Source organism: Phragmites australis, chromosome 14, assembly GCF_958298935.1.
Source record: "Phragmites australis chromosome 14, lpPhrAust1.1, whole genome shotgun sequence".
Lineage (NCBI taxonomy): Eukaryota > Viridiplantae > Streptophyta > Magnoliopsida > Poales > Poaceae > Phragmites > Phragmites australis.
In genome coordinates, this window is record NC_084934.1 from 27,880,610 (window position 1) to 27,898,106 (window position 17,497).

Consider the following 17,497-nt stretch of genomic DNA (forward strand, 5'->3'; position numbering starts at 1 on the left):
ACAGTTTTCAGCTGAATCACAAAACTGATAAAGTTCAGAATTCCCTTCCATCCTCTCTTTAGGAAGTTACCTTTAATCAGCAAACCATTTTTTCTTTCTTACAGCCAAACTGCCTAAGGAAAATCTTATATTCAGAGGGTAATTAATCCTCCGAGCTTGTGATGAAACTAGAGTTTGCAATTGTTACAACTTGAGAGGAATGAATTCAAAACTGCCTTTAACATTGAGGGTCCATTTGCTCTTATCTTTCTCTTCCTTAAGCTGTTGAAAACTGAGAATGTAGCATACATGAATGTCAATGATTTTTTCTCTTTTCCTTTTCGAATTTTATATGCCATTGTAATGAAACTCATGCAAAATCACTAACATTTTTTTCTCTTTTCCCTTCCGAATTTTAGCTCAGTTTACTGGGCAGACATAACTGTAGAATATATGAATCCATGTCATGGGTTGGCTGAAGAGCGCCGCCGCCGGAGGGTCTCCTCATCGAAGCTGCCACTGCCGCCTACGAGAACTGGGCGATGAGAGATGGCACTAGTCTTTAGATATAGTAACGCCCTGCGAACAAGCGCATCGATAACTCCAAGCCGTGGCCGCCGCACGGTGGCTCGCCGGAGCTCCGCCAACGTGGCGAGGGGGGGAGGAGACGGGAGCGAAGACTTCGATCTGGGCCGCACGCCTAGATCTAACGGCTACCTCCTACCAGCTGGCCGGGCAGGCCGGCCACCGGGAGGGAAGAATGCGATACTCTTGCAAATGAGTCCCTAACTTGGATAAAAATCGCGATCCGAATATTTGCAGAGTAGTCCCTAAATTAGATCGTGATTATTAATCGTGATCCAAATATTTTCAAATTATTCCCTACTTTGAGTCTGTATAACTGTATTGTCATTCGTGAGCAGGAATTTTACATACTAGCCCCTAACTTAGTAACATAGATCGCGGTTATTAATCGCGATGCGAATATTTGCATATTAGTCCTTATTTAGATATCATCTTTCGCATATCAGCCCTGCGGCTCGACGAACGCCTGGTAGCCGCCGGCGGCGGCCGGGCGGCGGGAGAAGTGGATACGCATGTGCTTGGAGCAGCGTGGGAAGTGGGCCTCCGCGCGGATGCGGCGCGTCTCGAGCTCAGCTTCGCCGGCGCCCCCACTTGCGCCGTGGTCGACGGAAGCGGCGGAGGCGCCTCCCTCCACGGGTGGAACCCCGAAATGGCCATGTCCTTGGGAAGGACAAGTAGGAACGCTCCAGGAGCACAGGAGGAAGGTGTGCCAGCCGTACCGGACTACTCTCCGTCGTCGCGTAGGTCGTGCGTGCGCTCCGGGCGATGCGACGGCGCCATTTGGCTCGCGGGGAGCAAACTCCGAACCTCGCCTAGTCGCCGCGCCGCCGCGTCCGTCTGTTTGCCTTGGGGCTATCTCGACCGTTCAAAAAGAACAGATCTATGCTAATCTCTTCTTTTGAACGGTGTAGGATTTGTAAGAGCGAACGGACGGTCCGATCTTCAAATCAAGCGCCGCTTAAAGGCATTAACCAAAGCAAACCCCTCGTCCCCACGCAAACCCCGATACCTCTCCTCCTCCGCCGTTTCCGCCCGCGCCGTCCGTTTCCGATGGCGATGGAGATTCCGGCGGAGGTGCGCCGCTACTGGCTGCCGATCCTCCTCTTCACCGCCGGCTTCCTCTTCCAGCTCGTCGTCTTGCCCCACCGCTTCCCGCCCACCCACTACGACGGTGAGGGCCCTCATCGCTCCCGCCTCGCTATCTCCGATTCGACGCCCGATTTGGTCGCGTTCTGATATTTTTTTCCCCTCTCGGGTTGGTTGGTTGGTTGTGCTGTGTGGTTTGCAGAGCTGGGAATCGAGAGGTTCGCGCCGGTGGAGCAGGTGGTCGAGGCCTACGAGCGGCTCTCCAAGGAGTGGTGAGTGCGATTTATCCGACTTAGCTGATACTTTCTGATTCAATTATGCTCTGTGGTTTGTTCTATGGAGTAATTTAGTGCGAGTGCGAGATGGTCTTAATGGGGGCGTCTATTTGGAGTTTACCAGTTCGATGGTGTTTCTATACTTGTTTATGACTTCGTTAGTGGAAAATTTAGTCTCGTTTGCTTTTGAGTACATGGAAGATTTTGTTTGGCCACGATCAGTGCTTGCCTGAATTCCCAGCTTTGAGACAGTGCAGAAACATCATTCGTTTCACCGCTCCAGTATTAGTAAGATACTGTTTTTTTAGGGAAATTAATAAGATACTGTGCATGAATGCTCGCTTGTTGCTGCAACCGCAAAGTTTTGCTTGTACGGAGGCTAGTGTGCATGGGTACCAAGCTTGTGATGGAGAAATAAGTACCATAAGGTGATAATAAGGACTTTAGGTGGAAGTGACTGTGACTCCGATGGGGGTCTGCAGGCATTTCCAAATCTGAAACTGTGCAAAGTTGTTTGTGCCAGTTATACTTCTTTGCTTTTGCCCTGAGGTGGATGTTTTTTTTTCCTTTTTGATGTCTTCTTTTCAGAAACTGAGTGATCCTTTTGTTGATGTCAATTCAGGCTATCTGAAACGAACCACCAACCTACTGTTGATGTTATAAAGGTGAGATCGAAATCCAGAATATTTTTTCTCGAATACACAGGAGAGCTGCGTATATTTGTATTAAGTGGAAGGAAATTAAGCGTTTATACAACAACCGTGAAACGGTTGGATTGGACACGAGGGCTAGAGAATCCTAAAGAACTATTACATGAAGTTTGCAACCGAGAAAGCAAAGCAGAGACACTAATTAGAAAACCGAGCCGTGCGAACGCAGCCGGTCCTGGAGAGCAAATTGGTTCTTAGCCCCTGCATCGTTTCAGCGAGTGGACTCCTCCCTGATAAGAGCCACCAGGTTATCGGTCGAGGTTTGGCGTCCATTGAAGATGATGTCGTTACATGACAACCAAATCCGCCAAGAGGTGAGGAGGATTAGGGAGTCCAATCCTTTGCGAAGATCTCGTCACATGCTCGTGAAGGTGTGTCCACCAGTCGAGGAAGGAGAGCTCCTCCGAATGAACATCGGTGCCCAGCACTCGGCACCATATCCCGCGAGCTAGGACACGGTGCACAAGAAGATGAGCAGTGGTCTCCAGCTGCTGCGAGCAGTGCGTGCAAGAGCCGTCCTCCTGGAGGCCATGTCTCCTCCGGTCGGCGGTCCACAGATGGTTGTGAAGCCCCCAACCAGGCGAAAAATTTGACTTTGGGAGGTGCCCAAGCTTTCCAAAGCATAGCGGCTCCGGCAAAGTGGATGGATCCTTGGAACAACATCAGGTATGCGGACCTGGCCGAGTACAGACCAGAGGAGCTCCATCGCCAAACCGCACGATCTTGTCTGCCATTCGAATGGGTTTGTTCGAGTACCGACCGGAGGTGCAGATACTAGGAGATAGCAGCTGCGGAGAGAGGGCCGGAGATGTCATGAACCCAACAACGATTAATCAAAGTCTCCTTGACTGATCTAGTGTTCAAACACGAAGGGGCAATGCAATATATGAGGTCCGGTGCCAGGGAACGGATGGCGCGACCATCAATCCAAGCGTCTGTCCAAAAAGGAGTGGAATTTCCATCTCCGACTTCGAACCTGACTGAAGCACCGAAGAGGGCAACAACGTCGCGCTCATGGTGCAGGGGGAGGGCAGCCCATGGCTTGGAGGGGTCGGAACGCTGCCACCAGAGCCATCTCAAGTATAAAGAAATCCAGAATTCAGTCTACTAGACTTAGTAATGTTCACAAAGAATACAAAGATCATTTCATAAGCAGTGCTTCTACATTGTGTGCATAGAGACAACTTTCCATGCTGCATTGAAGCACCTTCCATAGCAGATTCACTATTCGTCTTTCTATTTATGGTAACTGTTTGGTACCTCTATGCTGTTTCAAAGTTGCAACCAAAGGACTCGCAACACACATTCTGTCATTTAACTTTAAGAACATCAAGGCTATGAACTGGCAGTTCGGCTCCGTGCCTATTCCTTTTTTTTTTCAAATGCTTGATGTTTGGGCTGTTATTTCCAGTAATGTGTCCGTTGGGGGGGGGGGGGGAATCTAGTAACATAAAACTTCACTATTCTTTGATGTTTTACACAGATCCGTTATGCATATGAGCTGTTGACAAACCCAATTATGAAGAGGGATTATGACCTTTTTGGACTGGATGAGCATACGGTGATCCATCTCTCTCTCTCTCTCTCTACAATGGAAAGTTCCTTTTTCTCACTTCTGTGTCCTTTCTAGTCAAACCTTCAATTATTCCTTTTCATCTGGTAGGATGTCCTCAAGAGAGTCAAAGAACAATATCAAAAGGAGCACTTTCTGAAAATAGATCTCCCATTGTTAAAAGATTCTTTTGTTGGTAAGTTCCGGTTATCTAATGTCTTGTAAATTGGACTCATGTTTTCCTTGTTTTTGCGGTGTTTGACATAAAACTATTTCCATACCATAGATTTGACTGATTACGCCTTCAATGTACTCACACATGAGTCATTTGGGCCTGCTATTGCTGAAGAATACCCACTGCTCATACTGGTAAGTTGGAACTTAAAAGGGCTCTTTGCTTTATGCTATCTCTGTAAGCATCCAGTTTTGTATTTACATTTCATTTGCACGATCTTCAATGTATTCTGTTGGAAAGAGTCTCTGGACTGCCAGCTGATTATTGCTCTATTGTGTAGGTTTATTCAAAGGGGAGCCCTCGTTGTGCTCAGTTTATTGAGTACTGGAAACAAATTGGTATGTTCTTCATTCTGACTTGGCTGCCTTGTGTGTTGCTGCTGTTGGCAAAACATTTAGACACTTAACAAAAATGACAAGTGACAGCCTTACTTTGAATTATTTACTGTGGAATAACTCAGTTGCATCGACTTTTAATTTCCAGTATCTTATATATCAGTTGGTACTATTGAAGGAGGATGAATGAATATTGGAGTTGTGATAGACTGCATGTGTGAGATCTAGAAAAATCCATATTATTTTATTGTACTGTCATTTTTCTTTAAAGTGGCATGCCATTTATAGAGAGAGTCATTGTGTATTGATCAAATGTGTCTACTCAAGTATTTTGATGATATGAACTTTTGTCACTTTCAAGCATTCTATTTTAGATTTGTGATTTAAGATTGAGACCATTTGTTGGATAAGAGAACTTTAAGATTTTGGTTGTTTTGTTTGAGCAGTACTTTTATGGATCTTTTGAAGGTTGAGTTGACGGTATTTTCAATTCCTATTACAAATAATCTGGTGTTTTAAACATGACTACTGACTAACACTGAAGAAGTTTTAAAGTTTCCAAAAATTTCTCCTATTCCGTTTCCCCCCTGACAATAGTTGATTTCATGATCTAGGCACTCTGTTGGACGGTGTCGCCAAAACTGCTATGGTAGAAGTTGGTGATTCGCAGCTGGCTGGTCATTTTGCAGAAAAAAGGTTCTCCAAACAGCCATTTTTCCGTAATGGTATGTCAAGACAACAGTCAACATGCCCTGTTAATCAAAATAATATGAGCTTTTAGATAGTTTAGATTTTACAGGTGTTAACCAGTGCAACATACTGACATGATATTTTAAGCATTGGTACATGGTTCTTGTCAAACCGAGTAGGTGAAAGTAGGTCAGTGAGGGAAGTTAATAAAATGAAGATGAGTTTCTACTGAGAATATGTGATAGCAAAAGAGTGCTCATTTGTTGGCAGGGTTCATCATTTGTGACTGGGAAATGCGGAACTTTTCAATTTAATAAGTAGCCTTTATTTTTGTTAAGAAAAAGGTCATCTTTGTGTTATATTCCCTTCACTTCATATTCATTTGATGCATGCAGGTGTACCAGCTCTTGTTGCATATCCTGCTAACTGCAGAACTCCTTCCTGTTACATGAGGTGACTATTTTGGTCAGACTATCGGTTAGAGAATTAGAAAAACAATAAGTTTGTGACCCATCTAATCCTGTTATCTTTGTGATCGCATGGTGTAATTTTATGCGTTGCCCTTTCCATCTGTGCTAAAGACATGGCATATGGTATGTTGTCCAAATAACCTTGTTTACGTGCTTAGGTACCCAGGTGGGCTCTTTGTGGATTCTGCTGTTGACTGGGTTGCAACATCTGTTGTAGGATTGCCTCGGATCTTGTACTATTCAAAGGATACATTGGTGGGTCTTATGATTAGCTCTATTTCTTGTTTATTTTATTCTATTTATATGGTTGTTTTAAAGAGTCCTAAGTCAAAGCAAGCTGTACACAAGGCATTTTTCGGTACATAATCTATTATTTGAGCTAGTAACTAAGATCAATATGACTTACTGAATGATAAGTATTAAGTTGCGTTTGTAGTTCATTTTAGATACCATTTGTTGTTGGCTGAGGTTTTATCCTTTTCTTAGTTAGGGGCAGTCAGGATTGAGTTTCTTGTTCACTTATTTATTTGGGACACCTATCTTGTGAGATCATGAATTGATTTTAGTTGCACGATTCTAACATATTGGCTGATGAAGTATGTAACTATAAAAGTATATAACCAATGTACACACCTCTATTGTGTGATTCTTGTTGTGTTGTAGCTTGCTGTCTTGTTCATTGTTGTTCTTCGACAATTGCTGTTAAGTTAGATAGACTTTAGCTGAGGAATTATGGTTCTAATGCATAGCTGATATCATTTTCAGGGTCCCCAGTTCATTGGGAAGAGCGGCCATCATAAGGTACACTAGAGTTCACTGTATATTGTGTGACACACATGTGTATCTGTAGTTATTTGCCTTATGGAATTACTTACATCCTTTTCTATGCTCATCCGGGGCATATGCACATGTTCTATTCTAAGGAAGACATTTAACCTTTCATGATAAATCTGTTGGAATGGATAACATTGAGAAACACAACGTGTGCAATTTTTTAGTGTTTCTATCTTTGGCCAATCACAATTAGTCATGCCCTACTTTGCATGTATTACGTAGGTCAAGGTTATCTTTTTCTCAAGTACTGGAGAGCGTGCTGCTCCATTCCTTCGCCAAGCTGTCCAAGAGTATTCGAGCTATGCGTCATTTGCATTCGTCCTATGGAGAGAAGACGAATCACAGATTTGGTGGAATTCGTACGTGCTTGGTGTAAAATTTTCTGTTATTTCTTATTCATGCTTTGATGATATTTATATATTACATTTTTTGTGATATATTTGTTAGAGCATCTCCAATAATATAGATAGCTGCTATTTATAAGAGTTGTACATGTCACCAATAGATAATACTATAGACAACCTCCCCAATAGATTACATGTAGCACTGTTAATTGTAGGCTCACATGCAATAGTCTGAAAGATCAATGGATTAAATGAGTAGACTATCTACTAGTTAGTAGTCTAACTTTTATCTCTCCTCATTACTCTCCCCTCCACATAGACAAAAAACTTATGTGGACAACATTACAGCTAGCTGACATGTATTGTTGGAGATGCCCTTAGTAACTGGCTGATAGTTCAGTATTAAGTACATGTTTGTAATAAATAACTATGAAAGTGCACCAACTGAGCATTAGCATTTAAACCTCTGTTTATAGCAGAATCTGCAGCTTTTAGACCTTTGTTCACTTGCTTCATCTTTCAAGTAATTTTTGCCATACTTAGCTACTAGTTGATAAGTAAATTTCCTCATATAACCTGATATTCTATATAAATTTCTAAACCAAAAATCACTCAATTGCTTTTTATTTGCTATTTATTTTCCCTCTTGCTCTGCAGCTATGGTTTTCATGAATAGTATTATTGTTTATCATCGTCACAGTTCTGATTGGTGTTGCACGTTCCTTTTCATATGTGTATACATGTTGCATATGATGGGGCATCAAGCCTCAATCCAATAGAAGAGCCTCGAGTCAGCTTAGGTTGACATTTGACTGATTCAAAATTTCAAATCGTTGGGCGATAGTTGATGGTCTACTTCCAGATCCGTTACCCCGCGGTGTTATTTTGGCTATGTTTAGATACCTGAGCTTTTAGGTTTCCTATTTTTGGCATAAAGAAACTCTTATTCAGAGAGTTAGGATTAACAATCTGAACACCGCATGCTGAGATTGCTGATAGTAGCTACTTAGCTACCAAAAGATGTGATTTCAAAATCAATGAGCAATTGAACTACTGCATTTTATTGAAGCAAAACATACCTCCATGGCTCCATCTGTTAGTAAATATGGTTAATTGGTCATGCAATCTTGTTCATTAGTATTTGTTTTCTATTCTGAATCAGGTTAGGAGTGGAATCGGCTCCTGCACTCGTTATCTTGAAGGGACCAGGCACAAAGCCTGTTGTACACCATGGCAAGATTCCTTCCCCTCGTAGCTCTTTGATTTTGGCAATGCAGAGTTTCAGGCTGATTGTTGACCTCTAATTCAGGACCTTTTAGCAAGTCAGAGTTCACAGAGATGATGGAGGAGCATAAGCACCAAGGTATTGTTAAACAGTCTGTGGATCAATACTATAATGAATTATCAAGCTATCATAATATCATTGATGATGCAGCTTTTTTTACTTGAAAGAAAACATGTGCTCTCTTCAGTACACTAATTTCTTTCTTGTTCTTGTTTAGAACTGCGACAGCTAAGAAGTGACACATCTTTGGAACTGGGTTGCAATGCTAGAGGCCATTCACGTGCTGGCATTGACACGACAATTTGGTATTGTGTAGTTGTTGCTGGTCGTCCTGGCATAGAACTAAGTAAAAAGAGACAAGTAAGTTTCAATTGCTAATTGCAATGGACAAGTTGGTGGGGTTTATCATCTGATAATTTTTTTGAGTTTCATTACTAGTTTGCTAACTATATTGCTTTTGCAATTTGAAACTAGATTTTGCGTAAGGCCCAAGACCAACTGATAGGTGCTGTTGACACAAGTGCTACTGTGAATGTGGATAATTCAGTAGAGATATCAAGTGCGGCAACTGCCTTGAAAGATGACAGGTTGACCTTTGTTTGGTTAGATGGAGAAGTACAGAAGGTAGACTGCTTTAGAATTCAACCTTTATTTTTATGTCTTATTTTCGTATTTTATCCAGTCATCTTAGGGATAGGATCTTATCTAGTTTGGAATGTTATCTATTGTTAGCTGGAAGGCTTAAATTGATTTGTTAGGGCCGGCTCTATACAACGCAAGGCATGCCATCCTTTTGTTATCAAGCAAGAGAAATGAATCAAAGAAGTTTCCCCCAATCTATAGGGAAAATAATCCTATGGGACCCGGTCTCATGCATTTGGGACATGCGGCATTTTATTAGCTTCCTTATTTTCTCACCCATGGATTCTATTAATCCATACATGACTTTTATGTTTGGTTATGCCACATCTCACATCATAAATGGGGTCTAGCCCTCAAATGTCATGCGGCCTCCTTCTGACCTTCTCTACGGACTACGGTAGTTATCCCCGTTATGATCTAAGATTCTAAGGGTCATAACAAGTTCTGCCTTAGAGGCCAGAATGCTAGCCCCTAGTGGACAGAACTGTACTGGATCTGATTCAAAAAAGGTCTGCCAAGTGATAAGGATTGTGCAGGCTTCATTGATTCTAAAAAAAAAAAAAAACACCATATGCAAGACTGATCTGTGTTTTTGTCTATTTAATCACATGCAAAATAGCCTCTCTCTTTTCGAGGAATGCAAAATAGCCTTATATCTTCACGATCAATCCTTTTTAGAAGCTTAAGGTATCCTTTCAACTGCTTAGTGGATAACAATCCTTGATGCCGTGTTCTCCACCAAATGAAATGTTCCTCTCAATGTATATTATGGAAATTCTATTAAGATTGTTCATGTTCTTTTGTCCTTAATTCCCATGTGCATCACTGGAACCAGAGTAATGGAAATACTTCAGACCCTGGTTTCAGCAAATGGCCGGGTCATGCCATTGTCAGCAATCAAATAAGTGGATAACAGTATACATTTTGCAGCAAATTTGTGCCTTCTACCTTGCCACTGATTATAATGGAGCCTGTGGTCCTAGAGGTTTTGGAGATGATAATAATAAACCCGAACTGTTCATTGTTCGTTTCCAAAGAAACGCAACATATGAGGCACTGAAAGCTGAGAAAAAGAACAATCTTATGGAGGCTCTCCAGGGACAGCATACTACTGATGCCTCCCAGCTAGTGGCAAGGTACAATGGTCTAGATGAAATTCAAGAGGTGCGAATTCTAATGGTTTCTAGTGCATCATATATGTGCCTTTGACCAATGTAATTAGGTCAAATTAGGTAGCTCAACATAAAAAGTCAAGCACATTGCTAATTCTGTACCTCTTAACTAATTTTGCAGATAAACAAGTGGATCTCTCAGATTATCAAAGATGGAGATACTAGAGAAATTCCTTACTTTGTAAGTCTCTTGTAGGTTACATGACTAAATTTTGTAACTTGAAATCTGTCAGTCATTTCACTCAACCTTTGCTTATCAAATTGATTGTTTTAGGAGAAAAACATTTATGTGTAAAGTTAGCTAGACATGGCAGACTTCAAGATTGTCTATTTAGTTAGTGAAATCTTTTTGAATTAGATTGTTTTTTTCAGTTAATGTAATGAAATCTCCCTTGGGGAAAAACTAATATGAGAAATGAAATGTGAAACGTTCACATATCTTTTAAGAAAAAAAAAAACTTTAGATGCCTTACTCAGTTGCTAGACTTGTCTGTGCTTGGTCCGGTCTTTATTCAATGTATCTCCTGCTTTTATGACGGTCAGCATAATTTGATCGATGCAACTTGCATCTAATCATTCTTTACCCTTTTTTATCTACCCGAGCACCTAGATCATTCTATTGCTGTTGGCACTTGGCACTAGCAGTAAAAATTCACCATTGTTTGAACCTTTACTCTATATGGTACAGGTTTCTGCGATTGTGGTCTGAGCATTAATCCTATTGTTGACTGTTGAGGATAATGCTTTCATTAAACTATCTAAAAACAATGTTTTGGAGCAGTTACATTGAACAAAGATTATACTATTCCTTTTATGTGTGTAGACTTCAAAGGTACCAGATCTTGTACCTGAGGAAACAAGTAAGGACTGGCTAAGAAATACCAAAAGTATCCGCTCAGCCGGAAAAAGTCTAAAAGAGAACATTGGTTTCCATTTCCGAGATTACCTGACCGACCCAAGGATTGGTCCAGCTTTGCTTATGTGTGGATGTATTTCACTGGGAGTAATATGGCTCAGGAACAGCCAACCAACTCAGAGTACACGACAGGTAAATGCATGTTTGATTGACCAGCCAAATGAGTCTTCGGTTGCATTCTTTACTGATCCAAACAACTTTGGACTTTGACCCCTCTCTAGATTGTGACTTTAGTTTTGCATTAACTACGGTCTGCATACGTGCAAATTTTGTAAACTTTGTAAACCGCAAATATCATTTTCCTTTCTCATACAATCAACAAATAGTGAGATCACCAATCTAACCATTACACATGCCACATGGTTAGCTCTTCTTTTGTTTCCACAAAAAAAGAGTCATTTTGGTAGCGTTTGATCAGAAGTTTTATGCATTCCATAAAAAATTACTCTTTTTTTCCTAGCAAGTCAGAAATACTGTGTTATTAGATGTCAGAAAGTACTTTTCATGTTCGATTTGTCATTGTCGGCATTTCAGATTTCTGACTGTATATTGGGTCTCACAGGATAAAGCTCCAAAAGACGAGACCAAGAGGCGTCGTCCGAAGCTTAGCACGTCGCTCTTTGGTCAGCCCTCTGACTATATCACTGATGCTGAACCCAAAGATGCTCGTCGGTGGGAGATGACGGACTCAGATTCGGACTAATGACTTACTCATTACTTTCGGACAGACTTTCAAGAATGTGTTGAACTTTGCCAAACTTTGTATAGCTGGGCGGCAGCCCTAGTTTAGGCCAATGGCTGGCAGCGCATAACCAATATGAAAGAAAACAGTTCGACTACTGAAGTACTCAAGTTGCCATCTCTCTGATGCTTCCGTTGTCCTGTGACTCCGAGGACAGCTATTTTTGTTGTGACGTGTATCTCTACATCTGCTTGTAAGCTGACAAGCCTGGTATAGATCTCTCATGCAGTATAACAACCTATGATATCTCATTATGGAGTACACTGACAGGAAAATATCTGTCTTCATTATGTGTAAATGATGCATCACATAAACAACGTACATGCAGATTTGATGGAAGCTGGCTTTTTTTTTGCTTTGTGTCCGAACCAAAATTTGGCTAACATCAAGAATTCAGCATTTGTTTGGATGTTCTTCTCTCCGGCATGCCTTTTTCAGACATCCCCTGCATTTCTTGCCAATCCTTGATCAAATTGCAGATGGCCAATACCTTGGCTGAAATTTTGCGAGGGCTGGTATGGACGCAAACCAAACACACCACAAGTAAGCTTGAATCTGGATATCCTAAGGTGAGTAACTAAAATTTTGAGTGCTTGCGATCCGAGCTGTAGCTCGATGGTTGTTGCGCCCACTGTGGCCTTACCCGCTCGAACTCGAATCTAGCCGTTACCATCTTCTTATAAAAATGTGGTGAGGCGTCTCCCCCTTCATCGATTTTTTAGTGCCTCGAATTTAGCCAAGGTTTGATAAGAAATGCATTTTATATGACCAGAGATGTAAAAAGCCATAAGTTTTTTTACTAAAAACGAAGAAGTTCATATACTCCCCTGAACTTTTAGACAAAAATCTACATTTCACCTAAACTATGGAACTCAATATTTTTTATCTTAAACTTTATGATACTATATAAATAACACTATAACTAATTTTAGGGGGTAGTTTTACCTACGTGATATATATTTATGTACGGTTTTACCAGGTGGGTTGATAAATCATTTAATCTTTTTATTACAAAATTATTAGGCCAACATGTTATATGAGTCTTGAGGCAATCGCAGGTCAGTTTCATCACTTCGAGCGACACGCTGAGAGCCTAAGTTAGGTCACGAGTAGTACGGCTACACCCTCATGGTAGCTCACCTAGTGGATATGCCACTATTCAATTTCACCGATCTCAAGTCTAAACCTTTCATCAGATAGAGATATGCACAAACTCTCCTCGACAATATGTAGATATCAAGATATCAACATACATGCAGAGACAATTTTATGTACGTGGATCTTCTCTCTTTCTTATCCCCTCTTTCACGTGGACTTTGCGAACATTAAGACAAACAGTGTTCTCTTATCAAAATTTGTTTAGAGTGTCATTAATCCGCAATTGCAAGCTGCAGCAGTAGCTTTAAGCACTCTTGACGTTACAATCTAGGAACCTCCTTCAAGTAGTCGTACTGACACGGTCACGCATCACCACGTTCCCCTCCCCGCAAGCCAAACACGAACACCACCACTCCCTTGACCTCGCCGTCCTCCCCGATCCCCGGCGATGGCCGCGCGGCGCCCCGGATCCGCTGCCCCCGGGTGGCTGCGCCCATCCGCGCTGCTCCTCCTGGCCGCCGTCCTCGTATTGTCTGCCGCGCCGCCGGTTCGAGCGCTCCGGTTCGACCTCGAGTCGGGCCACACCAAGTGCGTCTCCGACGAGATCAAGATCAATTCCATGGCCGTCGGCAAGTACCACGTCGTCGGGCCCGATCCCAACTTCCCCGACGCCCAGATCCCGGACTCGCACCGCGTCTCCCTCAGGGTAAGCGACCGTCCGATGATTCGGGTCGCGGAGGCCATGGCGATGTGTGTGGTGATTGGGGCGCTTTGCTTGGATTTATGGTGGTGCAGGTGACGTCGCCGTACGGGAACAGCATGCACTACGCGGAGAACGTGCAGTCGGGGCACTTCGCCTTCACGGCGGCAGAGGCGGGCGACTACCTGGCCTGCTTCTGGGCGCCCGACCACAAGCCACCGGTCACCATCGAGTTCGAGTTCGACTGGAGAAGCGGCGTCTCGGCCAAGGACTGGCCCAGCGTCGCCAAGAAGGGCAAGGTCGATGTGAGTGTTTTCGCTTCGCCCAGCCCTCCGGATTCTTACCTTCGTTTTGTTTGCTCAATTCGGTACGAATCGGTTTGTTTTAACATGGTTGGCTCGTCCTATAGCTGTAGTGTTGGCTAGTGATTGACTTTGTTGGATTAAGCAAACTGGTCATTTGGGTGCCGATTTGCGTGTAACAACCGAAATTGTAGGATTATTCTGTCTATTTGGGCGCTTGTGTGTGGAATAACTTGTGAGTTTGTGGGATTGGAATGTTTAGACAGGAGTAATTTACTGATTTGTGCATGCTGATAGGTTTGTTGATCAATTCTGTGCTGCATTGATGTTTGAGAGCATTTGGTTTGCAAAATTAGGCTTGGTAGTGATTTTTGTATGTTTGTATGTTCAACTGCTAGATTTTACTGGTTTAAGATCTTCAGTTATTGGTATACTGAAGTAAGAAAGAACGTTAGGTTCAATCTAGGTACAGAACGTGTATCCTTGTATATCCTTTACATGCTTCTTTAGAGTTCTTTGTAGATTTGCTACATTTTGTTGAGCATTATAATTTTTGAAGTGGTAGATTGATTTTTTCTAGCCCTGAGGCTGGGTTCAAGTGTGGTATGGTTGTGGGGTCGGATTTTCTTTGTTTTAAATATGTTGGTGTGGTTTTGGATTTTGAATCAAGGAGCTCAAATTTTTAAGCATACTAGTAAGTCCTTGATATAGTTCAATTACATTTTCTTCTATGTGGATATCGAAAGGGCATAAGCTCTATAGCCAACAGGTTGCTTTACTCTTATGGTGGTGTTTTTTTTTGGTTCTTATAACGATGTGTACTTGCCAGTTTCATACAAGTTGTACAGAATAATTGTGCGTAGGTATCAGTTGTTTGAAAATGCGGATCTGACTGTACTTGGAAGAATAAGAAGTACACAATTGACATTTGTATGTTTTTATATCAGACTTGGTGAGTTTTTTTTACTTATTTTAATTATGCATGACTTAAAATTGTGAGCATCACATCCATGCAACTGCGTTGTGTGACTTAGAACCATATTCTAATTGAACAGAGGTTAAACAAGCTTGGCCTCTTGGCATAAAGTTCTAGAGATTAGGACTCCTAGAGATGATATATTATGCATTTGGGGTGTCATGATTTCAGCGTGCAACCATTCCATGTTAATGTTGATCATAAGCATATTGTTTGACTTTAAAAAGAATACTTATGTTTGCTGACTTCTTATATTATCTCTGGGCGTGTTTGGGACTTTGGGTAGCTTATCTGCTTTTCACATTGGAACAAGGTTTTAAATAGCTAGCTATAGTTGCGCTATAGCTGCGCAATAGCTGTTTCGGATCTCAAACGTGATGGGTCAGTCTTCCGCTATATGAGCTATAAGCGCTATAGCCCTAAATAGCTGCGCTATTTGCCATAGCTCATAGCTAGAGATAGCTCTGCTATCCTACATATGTACCCACATGCCAAATAAACAAGCTAATTTTGAAATCCAACTTCGCTAGAAGGCTAAAAACATTTCTTATCAGCTTGAACTATGAGAAAACCTAATAAGACATCATATCTAGCTCTTTTTTCAATACTCGAACACTTATATTTCCTATTGATGAAGTAATTTTGTTAAGAATATTCTGACTTATAATTTTATTATATTATATTTAGTACTTGTATGTACAGTCTTAATTTGTTTCCCAAACATGGACTATATTATGTAAAAACTTTAATATTTGTATTTGTTAATACTAAAACATGACGAAGGATGGCTCCTGCGATAGCTTCTATAGCTTTTCTGGGACTGTGCCGCGAAGCTGTGAAAATCACGATTTAAAAGCTTGCATTGGAAGCATACTATTTGGTTTGTTAATTAAATAGTTAGTGCTATTTAGGAATTGAACAATAACTGATCTTGCTAATAATTGTGTGTCATATAGTGTTTGCTCCTCAGGTTTGTTATTAGCAGCGCTCACACTGCTCATAAGTCATAATCAATTCTTCAGACTGAGAACCCTGACTTTGTCTTGTTTTGTGAGAATGGCCTGCTTATATATGCATATAATAGTGCTGTGTGGCCATGTTGTTTCTTATAACTAGTACCTCCGTTCAAGCATGTATTGTTGCTTGTATGTTGCAGATGATGGAATTGGAGTTGAAGAAGCTAGAGGAAACTATAAAAAATATCCATGAAGAAATGTTTTATCTACGTGAAAGGTAGTACATACTATCTACTATGACTGGCAGCGGTGAAACTAGATTTCGTGAGAGTTTGCGAAACAATTTTGATATCACATTGTTGCCATGTCATGTGTCCAGGGAGGGGGAAATGCAGAACCTAAACATGAATACAAACTCAAGGATGGCTTGGCTCGGGTTCCTCTCGCTCGGCATCTGCTTATCCGTGGCCGGTTTGCAGCTGTGGCACCTGAAGACCTTCTTCGAGAGAAAGAAGCTGCTGTAGTTCTCCCATGATTCACGATAGCACACAGCACGGGGTGGCTAGGTGTAACTTATTTTTGTCATACTTGCGAAACATGCTTCACTGTGCTCAAGCCCGTCAAGTTGAAATTCTAAAAATGTTGTAGAAAACTAAAATGTTGTCTGATCTATAGTTCATCGGGTAATTTGGAGCACCATGCTGTTGTCCATTCTGTGCACGTCTGCAGCACCGTCTTAATGGTTGTCACTTGTTCTTAACGTGGATTTTGAAGCAGTGAATCTCTTTTAAATAGAAAATTACTATTATTTTGCATGTTTATTACTTGATATATATAATTAACGTTGAGTAGATCTTGTTCACCACGTTGGGATTCATGTTGGGAACTGGTGGTTGCCATCTAGGTGATACTGTAAGAGGTGACTTCTGTAGCATTTGTATAGAATTTTTTTTTTTCAAAAAATACCACATTGCTGGTCCTCTTTGGACTGCCACTGCAACCATGATTGTTAGAATCTCGATTTTATCGTGCGATTTTATGACTCTGCGATCTATATTGATTGGGCTGATTCTGCGATTCTAGTCGATAGAATCTGTGTTTTTACGATTGGTAGTTATGATCCGATTTAGAACTGTGTTTTTTGACAACCTTGACTGCAGCATGTAATAATCGTGGTTATAATATGAAGTCATCATGGAAGTAGCATGGCTAGCAGACAACCAACAGGAGTCTGGCTCCAGGGCGCGCGCACAGAGAGAGGGAGAGAGGGCGAGTAGTTTGTCTATTGTCGGATTCGGTGGCCCAGTAACTGGAGTCTGCTCTGGCTGCTTGTTCTTGTGACCTGTTTGGTTACTTACCAGTTTCAGTAAAAGATGACTGGAGGGTCGTGAGATGATGATTTAGGGGCTATTTGGTTTTTGCCTCCAAGAAGCAAGTCAAAATTTAGCTACGCCACAAAAATTTAGCCTCCATTTGGTTCAGAGCCAAAATTTAACCACGTTTCGAAAAATTTGGACAACCAATTTTTTTCTATAGCAAAGCTTAGCAATATTTTGAGGTGGCAACCCTGATTTTTGGGTTGACCTCAGCCCAATCACTACTTAGCATGACCA

General features: G+C 41.6%; 2 protein-coding genes across 2 annotated transcripts; both read left to right on the plus strand.

Moving 5' to 3' along the window:
- The first annotated feature begins 1,053 nt into the window (after positions 1-1,053).
- On the plus strand, positions 1,054-12,191 carry LOC133890665 (uncharacterized). Its single transcript, XM_062331142.1, has 20 exons — positions 1,054-1,735; positions 1,853-1,922; positions 2,548-2,590; positions 4,119-4,196; positions 4,299-4,383; positions 4,474-4,556; positions 4,703-4,760; positions 5,372-5,482; positions 5,843-5,900; positions 6,076-6,172; positions 6,683-6,718; positions 6,974-7,110; positions 8,258-8,328; positions 8,405-8,458; positions 8,598-8,740; positions 8,855-9,004; positions 9,953-10,186; positions 10,316-10,375; positions 11,018-11,242; positions 11,673-12,191. Exons 1-20 carry the CDS (start codon positions 1,447-1,449, stop codon positions 11,811-11,813), a joined length of 2,223 nt encoding a protein of 740 aa, XP_062187126.1. The 5' UTR covers positions 1,054-1,446; the 3' UTR covers positions 11,814-12,191.
- A 1,087-nt stretch (positions 12,192-13,278) lies between these two features.
- Positions 13,279-16,580, plus strand: LOC133890668 (transmembrane emp24 domain-containing protein p24delta9-like). Its single transcript, XM_062331145.1, has 4 exons — positions 13,279-13,656; positions 13,746-13,955; positions 16,085-16,161; positions 16,264-16,580. Exons 1-4 carry the CDS (start codon positions 13,399-13,401, stop codon positions 16,406-16,408), a joined length of 690 nt encoding a protein of 229 aa, XP_062187129.1. The 5' UTR covers positions 13,279-13,398; the 3' UTR covers positions 16,409-16,580.
- The last annotated feature ends 917 nt before the right edge of the window (positions 16,581-17,497 follow it).